The sequence below is a fragment of the Trichomycterus rosablanca genome, chromosome 23, assembly GCF_030014385.1.
Source record: "Trichomycterus rosablanca isolate fTriRos1 chromosome 23, fTriRos1.hap1, whole genome shotgun sequence".
Taxonomy (NCBI): domain Eukaryota; kingdom Metazoa; phylum Chordata; class Actinopteri; order Siluriformes; family Trichomycteridae; genus Trichomycterus; species Trichomycterus rosablanca.
Window position 1 is genome coordinate 12,277,433 of NC_086010.1, and position 12,360 is coordinate 12,289,792.

Consider the following 12,360-nt stretch of genomic DNA (forward strand, 5'->3'; position numbering starts at 1 on the left):
AAGAAGCTTTATTGGCATGACAAATAAGGACATTCGTATTGCCAAAGCAAATTACAAAGAAATAATAAAAATAAAAATAGAACAAAAATATACAAAACAGTTACATGTGCAAAAAATATAAAATAGAATAAAATATTAATAAAAACAGTGCAAAATAATAACAATAAAAATTATAATATTTACAATAATGAGGTAGTAATAACGATCAGTTTGTGTGTGTGTGTGTGTGTGTGTGTGTGTGTATGGGACATGATCACCCACTGTCCCTCACCTGGTGGCAGGTGTGTGTATAGAGTGCTGCTAGTGTGCAGCTCTCTCTGTGCTCCCCCAGTAGCTGGGGCAGTTTGTCGGGGTCTGGGAGGGAGGTAAAGTTGGGGATGACATTATTAAATTTAGGGAAGAATTGGGACTGGATGTGGTGGTACTTGGTACACTGAGTGAGGAAGTGCAGCTCCGCCTCTACTGTACTGAGAGTGCAGTGCTGGCACAACCTCTCTTCCCGGGGCAGCCAGGTCGTGTGCGCTCAGTCTGTACCTCGTCAGGGTGTTTCTTAATTTAGGGTCGGATACTGTGCTCAGATAATCTGCTGCACTGTAGTGTCTGTTTAGGGCCAAATAGCACTGCATTTTACTTTGAGCTTTAGTTTCAGTTTCCCAATAATTCAGATATTTAGTTCTAGTCTTTGTGTAATTTGGTTTATTCTAATTGGGTTTGCAGATTTCTCCTGTTCCTGAGTCTCTGTTGTGTTAATGTGTGTTAGTGGTGTGTCGGCGTGTGTTAGTAACATGTCTGTGTGTGTTAGTGGTGTGTCTGTGTGTGTTATTAGATTGTCTGTGTGTGTTAGTGGTGTATCGGTGTGTGTTAGTGGTGTATCGGTGTGTGTTAGTGGTGTATCGGTGCAGTGACTCAGGACCAGCTGGATGAGGGGACTGGTATGTTTGCTCAGCTTTTGGTGTTTCAGGGCTTTATAATGACACACACTAACACACCACCACCAAGTCAGTGTCACTGCAGTGCTGAGAATGATCCACCACCCAAATAATACCTACTCTGTAGTGGTCCTTTGGGGGGTTCTGACCATTGAAGAACAGGGCAAAAGCAGGCCTAAATTGCTCTTATATGGTAAGTGGAGTTGATAAAATGGACAGTGAGTGTAGAAACAAGGAGGTGGTCATAAAGTTATGCCTGATCGTTGTATATGGTCTCAACTGTAAGTCGCTTTGGATAAAATATGCTAAATTGCCAAAAATGTCCCACAAAACATATTTACTGTCGTGTCTCACCTTTGCACAGGTTTCTATTATTAGTTAATTACATCCAACAACTAGTGCTTTTATTTTGTGATTTTATTTTGCTGTTATTATATTTGAGATGTTTTCTATTCATTGTTCTGTGGTTTGTAAAATCTTTATGTAATAGTAACTGTAACAGTAGTACAAGTAGTGCCAAAGTAGTGCCAAACAGTAGTGCCAAAGTTCATTGGAATGAGAGAGAGAGAGAGAGAGAGAGAGAGAGAGCGAGATGTTCCTGAACTGAGAGACCGGGTTTAAGTTTAGAACTTGAACACTCCAATAGCGGGAACGTGGCGTCATCATTCCCTCAATCAACGCGCATAGCAACAAATAGACGATATCCGTCACGTGACCGCAGCAGCGCTTAACCAGAACTGACCGGTACAGCGCGAGGCGCGAGCCTGCCTGCTGTTCACGAGCTCGTACAGTTACTTATACCACCACCGAACCAGCCTGCTCAGACCAACCGCTCCGGCGCACACACTACTACTGCTGCTGCTAAACATGGCGAGAAAGACCAAAAGTCCAGTAACTTATGCTAAAATGAAGGGAATTGTCTCATTCTTCACTGGTAAGGAAAATATTCACATATTTAGGTGTGTAGGGCTAACAGTTATGTTAAATTTCTGTATTAATGTAAAAGTTTATTTATTATTGTTTCGTTATTTATCCATTAATAACATTTGTTTATTTGAATTAACAGCTTTAATCAAAGAAAGAAAGAAATGTTCGACTGAATGTTCTCTGAAACTTGGGACCAGCATTCCAGTCTACAACCAGTAAGTTTTATATTAATAATATATTTTGCATACACATGCTTTAATTGGTACAGTATTTACAGACAGTATGTAACTACAACTAGAATGTTATTACAGTTTAATGATTATATATCTGAATAAATAATGTCAATATAAAATGATCTACTTTGCTACTTTTTTCTGTTTTCTATTTTTGTAGTGAGTATAGAAATACCACCGTGCCTCTAAAATAACTTTTCTTTTCATAAAACCTTCTGGCTTATGAGAAGTGTACTATGATTTTGACTGTGCTGTCACTTTATGAGTAGGTCTTAATACATGACCTTGTGTATTGGGCAGTTCTGTCTTATAGACCAGCAGGGGGTTTGTAGTATGGTATCATGCCCACCTGTCATGCCATTATGGGCTGGCAGGGGTCATTGAGGTGCAGATCACTGACAGTGCTGGATCCTTTATTCAGCACTTCAAGTATAGCCTCAATAAGTGGTCATTCGCTGCAGCCTGTCAGCGTCCTTTATATATCGGCCATGTTGGCTAGCTTGTTGCTAACTAATCTCCTGTCCTACATATTGTTTGTGCGTCCACTTATTTTGCTTTTAAGGCCGATACGTTGGGCTAGAGGTCTTATGCCTGTACTTTTTTTGGCTGGCTCTTTTGGCTGTACTTTTTACTGTTTCTGGGAATTCAGCTGGTCGCTTAGTATTCTTTTGTTGCCATTTTGAATATTGCTGTAAATGTGTAAGGTGTGGTGATCTCTACTTCAACAAACTCATTCGCCTACTTGTCAAGTATCATGTCAGTGGGTTCATTCTCTATAACACTGCAGGAGCGGGGCTTCAGCTAGTACCTCTGGCAAGGCGCTTACTGCTCCATTATAACCTCGTCTAATTTTTAGCGGTTCTATTGTCTATATAATTACATTTACAATGTAAAGCATGTAATAGAAAAAGCTAGATTTTTTTTCTTTTTTGCATAAAACAGTGAAGTGAAGTCAAGAATTAGTCAGCCTAATTAGGACATGCTTGACATGACACTGTAAGGACATACAAGAATTATTCATTGTAATAATAATAATAATAAAACAACAGCAAAAAAGTAATTCTTATTTAGTAGGCTGGACAATTTATGACCATACATTTTAACTAGATAATTTTCAAATTCTTTGTCTAGTGTATTTCAAACAAATAAATGAATAATTTGAATAGAAATGTAAATGTTGTAAATATAACTCTGCAGAGTTATCTAACTTGTGCATTAGTTGAAGTAATTAATAGCTGGTTTACACTAAATGTTAACTTTCTATGACTTTCCTTGTAGCATGAATTCTGAATGCTTTCTGAGACCAGCAGGAATTCTATCTGATGAGTCTGCAGCAGCTGCTGTAAGTGAGATGCACATGATCCACTCTTCTCTGTTTACTATAAGATATAGCCAATATTGGTAGCTGTTCAAATGTACAGGAAACATAAAGTTAGTAAACTAGATTGGATCCTAAATAGAATTATTACATTTTCATTTAAGTGCACTACATAGGTTTTAAATGATGAATTGTATTTATCATAACCTCTCTTTTTTCTTCTTTTGTTCTTTTTTGTAATCGCAGTGTTTTACCAATACATCACAGGAGCTGCAAAGGTAAGTGGGCTACACTATTGTGTGTTGGGGTACATAACAGATAGAGGCTATTACAGTATTGTTTGTACATTTACAAAACCATGTATATTTTTTTCTCTGTGTATAGGGTGTCGGCAGCAGATTTTAACTACCTAAAAGTAATTGGGACAGGCAGTTTTGGGAGGGTAAAACTTATTTTGTTTAATGCATGTACATTCTAATTCCTATATATTGCTTAATAACATAAGGAAGTTAAATTATGACCATGTCAAACACCTGTTTTTCCACTAAAGGTTGTTTTAATATAATTTTGCCTAGGTTCTACTGGCTAAACGTAGGGAGAACAACAGACACTACGCAGTCAAAGTTTTACAGAAGCATATCGTCCTAAAGAAAGAAGCGGTGGGTCCTATTGTGTGTGTGTGTCTGTGTGTGAGTGTGTGCAGGCACTTAAGGCATGAGGTACTAGCAGGCCCTGTGTGTATACATTTTAAGTACTTTAAGTAGTTCCCTTTAAGTTGATATAACAGCAGTGTTAGCAATGTGAAAGAAGACCTCATTTTATGGGTATTATTCTATTGGCATTAAGCAGAAGCAGAAGTGTGAATGATTTACATAATTATGTATTTAATAAAATCATATTCATATAAGCAGTTTGTTTTCAGAACAGCGTCAGTGAACATAAATACTTATCAATGAATACATGCAAATCCTGTTTATTACTGCCAGCACAAACGCTGTACAATCTCAATGCTGATATTTAATCTGCATGCATTTTAACTAGAGATGCATGAGTACCAATACTGGTATCGGGTATTTGCCTGATACCGCGCTCATTAACTTGTACTCGTACTTGCAAACGAGGCTCCACTACTAAACATCCGATACCGTGTTCCTAGAGCACATTGCTGCGTTATGCCTGGTTCACACTACACGATTTTTGCCCTAATTTTCGCTCAGCGACTGGTCGGCGCTCGGCGACCAGATCGAGTTTTCTATCACGTCAGATATCTGATCTGAGATGTGCGAATGGGAATGAGTGACATGTCGAACAGCCAATGAGAACGCAGGATACGGTGTGAGGGGAAATGCAGGAGAGGAGTGTAAACAGGTGGGACGGGGATAATATAGTTTATATCAGAATACACCGGCACACACATGTTTTACAGTATTTCTGACTTGATCGTTTTCTACAAAACATAACAAAACACCAACATTGCAAAAATATTTATTAACCTCCAACTCAATTAACTCATTAACTCCATCATTCTAAATAGGTATTGGTATCGGTATCGACAAGTAAAAAAATACATGCACTTGTACTTGTACTCGGTTGGGAAATTTTTTTATTGATGCATCCCTAATTTTAACTGTTTTTCTTATGCAGCGTACCTATCATTTAAGAAAAAATGGTGTGGCATACTGTTAAAAACACATGACCTTCTTTAACAAATAAATGCAGTTATGCAGTTGACTAAGTGGGTAGCACTGATGCCTTACAGCAAAACAAAACGGTCCTGGGTTCGATCCCCAGGTGGGGCGGTCTGGGACCTTTCTGTGTGGAGTTTGCATGTTCTCCCCGTGTCTGTGTGGGTTTACTCCGGGTGCTCCGGTTTCCTCCCACAGTCCAAAGACATGCAAGTGAGGTAAATTGGAGATACTAAATTGTCCATGACTGTGTTTGATATAACCTTGTGAACTGATGAACAGATTTTCCACAGACTGCCTTTTGACTTTTAAGTAATCAGCCTTCTAGGTTATGATTCCCTGCTGATACAAACACAATTATGCCATTGGTCTAGATATCTTTGGCTTTTACAAATAAATAACTTAAAAAAATAATGTTAAAACTAACATTCTTACGCATTAAGAAGCCTTTGTGATTTCCTGTATTTTAAGTAATTAAAAAAATTTCCTGTATTTATTAAAGTATAATTTAATATTTTGAACTTTAACAGGAAGACCTTATCATGTGCGAGCGTAATGTATTGCTGAAGACTCTAAATCATCCGTTTCTGGTGAGACTTCACTTCAGCTTTCAGACCAAAGAGAAGCTTTATCTAGTCTTAGACTATGCTAGCGGTGGAGAGGTATGTACACACAAAATACACACCGCTGTTTATGAATGGATGCATGTGTTTATTGGAAGCGAATGCTGGCAGACTTTCTAACAATGTCAATGTGTGTTTGTTGGCAGCTCTTTTACCACCTCCAAAGAGAGCGTGTGTTCAGGGAGCCTAGAGCCAGGTTCTATGCTGCAGAAATTGCCAGTGCTCTGGGATACCTACATTCCCTGCATATTGTCTACAGGTAAACAAACACCCATATCTGTTAACTAGGGTTTTCTTAAATAGTACTTAAGTTAAATGCTGCAGTCTAAACCAACACCTAATGGTGGGTAATAATGTGCTACATTATGTCCTTAATTACTTACCTAAAGTTACTTTACCTTTTTAAACTGCATTTGTAAATTAGTTTTAATGTACTTTTAGGTTCTTAGTTAAATGGGTTTGGTCATTCAAAAATGTAACTTACCACTGTTTGTGTGGTGTGATTGCAAATGTTTCAGTGGGCATACACAATTTCTTAAATGAACAGTAAAATATTGGAATACAGGGTGGCACGTTTGCATAAGCAACGCATTTGGATACATATAAAATTATATATTTGCATACACTCCAAAAAAATAACCATAATGTACCTGTTTCACCAAACACAGGGACCTGAAGCCGGAGAACATCTTGCTTGATTCTGCTGGCCATGTGGTCCTAACAGACTTTGGCTTGTGTAAGGAAGGTATAGCGGGCCGTGCAACCACCAGAACCTTTTGTGGAACCCCAGAGTACCTGGCTCCCGAAGTTCTTTTTCAGCAGGAATACGACCGCACCGTGGACTGGTGGGGACTTGGAGCTGTGCTACATGAAATGCTTTATGGTCTGGTAAGTAAAAACACAAATAGCTAAGTGAGCTGAACAAAAGCATATATTCATGATACATTTAGTAGTTTAAATAGTAAGGAATGTTAGTGTGTTTCCTTTTAGCCACCTTTCTACAGTCCAGACCGCATGAAGATGTTGGGCAATATTATGTATGAGCCACTGGTTTTAAAGACTGGGGTGTCAAAGAGTGGAAGAGATCTTCTCAAAAGACTGTTACACAAAGATCGAGCTAAAAGGCTAGGAGCTAAACGGGATGTTGTAAGTCTGAACACATAGTGACTGTATTAATGCTTAGTTCACATTAGACAATTTTTACCTGGATTTTTCCAGTCACCACTGTTCCTATGTTATATTTGGTTCCGCTTAATTTAGTAAGACAAATACTTCTTACTTTTGATTCTATTGGACACTGGTTTGTTCCTCCAACTTCTAAGCTAAAGTCTCCTCCAAATATTCTTATTGCCTTTGTATTTGTGCACTTGTCAGACTAAATGATTTCAGATTATAGAGCAAAGCATATTACAATACATTTACTAAATTATTGTAAAAAACGATTTCATTAAATTAACATATCACTTATATATGAAAATAAGTGCCGGTTAAACTTTTTAACACTCTAATCTTTGCCTAACCATTCATCTAAACATTTGTTCTAAGATCTTTAAGAGTTGTGTCTGAGACATTTTAGCAGATACTTCTGAATTACCAATATCCATGGTTCCCTTCATATAGAGACCTGGCTATACTAAGGTTTAGGATATCCTGAAGCTCAGACATGACTTTGCAGCCCTTTTCAGGCTGATACAACTTCTTTTTCTTAGTTCTTCTGAAATAGTTGTACATAACAGTGTTCCTGTAAAAAAAACTTTATTTTTTATTCATGCTTAACATGACTGGATAAAATAAAGCCTGTTTCATTTACTAAATTGTCTAATCAATTACATTTGGTAAACAAGCAAGGGGAGGGTTTGTTTCTAATATAGGTGCCACTGGAATTCTAATATACTGTATATATTATAATATATTGTAATATAACTCCTCAAACCATGGATATACAGTCATGTGAAAAAGTTAGGACACCCCATGAAATCCTTTGTCTTTTTGAACATATTTAAACATTTGAACATTTGAGCTTCATTTGAACAGTACTGAGAGATGGAGCTTATATAACTAAACAAATAAAATGTTAAAAAAATACTTTTAAACACAAGCTGTAAAATGTAATGAACAAAAATGGAAATTTATTGTGAGGAAAAAGTTAGGACACCCCCACATTTATTACTACTTAAAATGTCTAAAATTAGAATCCGGTGCACCATATCAGCTGCAATGATTAGACCATCGTTAGGGTACATTGGAGTTTTATTTAAACCTCAGACATTAGTTTGGTTTGCTCTTGATTGTTGAAGTGAGTGTTATCACCATGGTGAGATCTAAAGAGCTTTCTAAGGCCTTCAGAAATAAGGTTGTAAATGCATATGAGTCTGGGAAGGGATTTAAAAAGATCTAAAAACAATTAGAAATCAGCCATTCCACTGTCCGGAAAATCATTTACATGTGGTAAACATTTAAAACAACTGCCAACATGGCCAGGTCAGACTGTCCTAGCAAGTTCAGCCCAAGAGCAGACCGCAAGATGCGTAAAGAAGTCTCCAATAATCCTACAATGTCATCACGGGACCTACAGCTAGCTCTTGCCACAGTTGATGTCAAGGTACATGCATCTACCATCAGAAAGAGACTGCACAAGTTTGATTTTCATGGGAGGTGAGCATGGAGGAAACCCTTGCTGTGAAAAAAACATCAGGGCAAGACTAAAGTTTTCCAGAGAACACCTAGACAAAGACCAGAACTTCTGGAACAATGTGCTTTGGACAGATGAATCCAAAGCTGAATTATTTGGGCACAGTAACAGAAGACATGTTTGGCGCAAACCAAACACAGCATTTGGGAACAAGAACCTCATACCAACTGTGAAGCATGGAGGTGGAAATGTCATGGTTTGGGGCTGCTTTGCAGCAGCATGGCCTGGCATGCTCTCCATTATAGAATCCACAATGAATTCTTCACTGTATCAGAGGGTGCTTGAGAAAAATTTAAGACCATCTGTCCAAAAACTGAAGCTGAAGCGGAGGTGGATCATGCAACATGCCAACAACCCAAAACATCCAAGTAAATCCACCAAGGAATGGCTCAAAAGACATAAATGGAGAGTTCTGGAATGGCCAAGTCAAAGCCCAGATCTTAATCCTATTGAGATGCTGTGGAGTGATTTGAAACTGGCTGTGCATGCAAGAAACCCATCAAACCTCACACAGCTGAAGAAATTCTGCATGGAGGAGTGGGGAAAACTTTCTTCCAGTCGATGTCAGAGACTGGTAGATGGTTATAGGAAACGTCTAATTGAGGTTATTTCAGCCAAAGGGGGAAACACCAGCTATTAGGACATAGGGTGTCCTAACTTTTTCCTCACAATAAATTTTCTTTTTTGTTTATTACATTTTACAACTTGTGTTTAAAAGTAATTTTTTCAGTTTTATTTGTTTAGTTATATAAGCTCCATCTCTCAATACTGTTCAAATGAAGCTCAAATGTTCATTTGTTTAAATATGTTCAAAACGACAAAGGTTTTCATGGGGTGTTCTAACTTTTTCACATGACTGTATGAACCTCTCTTTATACACAGGGACACAGTTCATGCTGGAACAGGAGAAGGCTTTTTCCAAACTGTTGCCACAAAGTTTAAATATTAACAAAAGTTTTTTTCTAAACCTTGAAACACCTCAACTCAATAACTGTTGGGGTCCATATACTGTACCTTTGGCCTTATATAGTATGTGCTTGACAGCAAAATGTTGTTAGGTGTTCTGCACTGGCAGTTAAAACATCCCATATCAGTAATTCATATTGTGCACTTCCACATAATCACAAGAAGACTGAGCCCAAGTGATTGCAACTTGAAAGTGTGTGTAATATAGTACAGCAGGTTTTTTTAGGTTGTGTAATGTACACTAGGTTTAAGTGTCACTGTCCACTTCTTTTTTTAGGCAGAGCTGAAGTGTCACTCGTTCTTCTCCTCCCTCCAATGGGATGACCTTGTGGCAAAGAAAATCCCACCCCCTTTCATTCCCTCACTGGTAAGTAATGTGCTGACTTGTAAGGACATTTATTTATGAACAGAAGATAAATACAAATTGTTTTGGCATTCTCTGTTTGGCTACCGTACAGTTGTTAACCTATGCACCATAAAAAAGACTACACTTTTTTTTTCAGTCTGGCCCTGATGACATGACAAACATTGACCCTGCATTCACAAAGCTTCCTGTTCCAGACTCTTCGGATGTGTGTGAGGAGGCTGGTGTTACCTTTTCTGGCTTTAGTTACACATCTAACTTTGTATCTCTGTAGATCAGCGGACACAGAGTTAAAATGTTACTGTCATGTGATTACAATATGAACTTTTTGTGCCTAATTTAAAATGACTATACCTCTTAAGAGTTTATATGTATTTTCACCAAAAAGCACATCAAGTGCAAAGGGTTTTTGAAAATTATTTATTTATTGGTTAATACTTAGGAACTCTTTGGACCACTACATTTGCAAATAATTGTTGTACTGCACTGTTATTCTTTTCTTATGGTATGGCAATGTGGTTTTCATCTTTTATATCTGTGTATTTTGTGTTGGGATTTTTTTAATAAATGAATTTACAAAGATAGTTAGCATTTTATATGATACAAATTTGTACATGTAAGAATATTAGCACAAATATTAAGAAGTTAACTGTGTTAAGTTTGTAATAAATAAAATGTCTTGTTTTTTGCATATTGTAATTTTTAAATAAGGCATCTGCAATGCAATTTTTTAAACAAATACTTGAGTTTACACAAATTCCAGCATTTTTATTTAGCAGTTAGAATTATTTTAAATTGTTCTAGGATTATTAGGGTTGAAGATTAAGAAAATGACCTCTATTAGCCTTTCACAGGACGTATTTATGTATTAGCTTAACAGTATTTTAGTATGTATTTTACTGTATTCTAATGGCATTTTGTATTATGGCCGAGATTAAAGAATCATTTATTTATTTATTAGGATTTTAACGTCATGTTTTACACACTATGGTTACATTCATGACAGAACATGTAGTTACTAATTACACAAGATTCATCAGTTCACAAGTTTAATGTTAAACACAGTTATGGACAATTTTATATCTCCAATTCACCTCACTTGCATGTCTTTGGATTGTGGGAGGAAACAAAAACTCCCAGAGAAAACCCACGCAGACACAGGAAGAACATATAAACTCCACACAGAAAGGGCCCAGACCACTCCACCGTGGGATTGAACCCAGAACCTTCTTGCTGTGAGGCAACAGTGCTACCCAATGAGCCACTGTGCCTCCTAGATTAAAGAATCAACTTTAGCAATTGTTGACATTTTATTTGCCTTTCTTATATACAAACATCTCACAACAGTTCAAATGTTTCCATATGAAGTTAAGCAATACTTTCACACGCCTTTAAACATTGAGTTACATTAAATAACTTAAATAAGTTTAAAGGCCAAAATCTAGACAAAAAAATAATCTTTATTTGCGAATAGGTGCAGCTCAATGTCTTGAGGCTTCATTGACACATTTTACTTTAAAAGACTAGTTTGGCATGTCTGTGCGTGTGTCTACGCGTGTGTCTACTCTGGTTTCATCCCACCTTCCAAATACATTCAGAATTCAGAATACATACGTCAGAAAATACATTGATTATTTTAAATTGTCCTAGGCCTAGGTAAATGGATAAACGTGTGATGTCCTGCAATGAACTGTAATTATATCCAGTGTACATTCTTGCTTTGTAGCCAATGCTTCTGGGTAAGCTCCAGACACATTATTGCTCTGATTAGGATAAAATAGTTGTTACAGATGACAGAATACTGAGTTTTATTATTTTGTTTTTAGTTTTGCTTTAGTTTAATTTTGAGTGTGAGGGGATAGCTGGGTCAACTGACATGGGTTTGTTTCATTATAATGGCAATAAACTTTAGACTTAATATGCAGTTTTACCTCAAACTACTATCCAAAATTAGTTATAATTAGGACGTAGCTGGTTTGAGGGGATTCTAAAACATTCCTGCCATATAAGTGGTATGCACTGATCAGCCATAACATTAACATTTCTACACACATTGTCCATTTTATTAGCTTCACTTACCATGTAGAAGCACTTTGTAGTTCCACAATTACTGACTGTAGTCCATCTGTTTCTCTGCATGCTTTGTTAGCCCCCTTTCATGCTATTCTTCAATGGTCAGGACTCTCCCAGGACCACTATTTACTATTTATTTTTTAGGTATTATTTAGGTGGTGGGTCATTCTCAGCACTGCAGTGACACTGACATGGTGGTGGTGTGTTAGTGTGTGTTGTGCTGGTATGAGTGGATAAGACACAGCAGCACTGATGGAATTGTTAAACACCTCACTGTCCCTGCTGGACTGAGAATAGTCCACGAACCAAAAATATCCACCCAACAGCTTCCCGTGGGCAGCGTCCTGTGACCACTGATGAAGGTCTAGGAGATGACCAACTCAAACAGCAACAATAGATGAGCGATCGTCTCTGACTTTACATCTACAAGGTGGACCAACTAGGTAGGAGTGTCTAATAGAGTGGACAGTGAGTGGACACTGTATTTAAAAACTTCTGCAGTGCTGCTGTGTCTGATCCACTCATACCAGCACAACACACACTAACACAC

General features: G+C 37.5%; 1 protein-coding gene across 1 annotated transcript; it reads left to right on the top strand.

The window, feature by feature from the left end:
• The first annotated feature begins 1,621 nt into the window (after window positions 1–1,621).
• sgk2b (serum/glucocorticoid regulated kinase 2b) lies at window positions 1,622–10,694 on the top strand. Its single transcript, XM_062985241.1, has 12 exons — window positions 1,622–1,863; window positions 1,996–2,071; window positions 3,368–3,431; window positions 3,654–3,685; window positions 3,792–3,849; window positions 3,983–4,066; window positions 5,623–5,754; window positions 5,862–5,974; window positions 6,384–6,603; window positions 6,706–6,861; window positions 9,651–9,740; window positions 9,877–10,694. The coding sequence occupies exons 1-12, from the start codon at window positions 1,797–1,799 to the stop codon at window positions 10,009–10,011; spliced, it is 1,227 nt and encodes a 408-aa protein (XP_062841311.1). The 5' UTR covers window positions 1,622–1,796; the 3' UTR covers window positions 10,012–10,694.
• The last annotated feature ends 1,666 nt before the right edge of the window (window positions 10,695–12,360 follow it).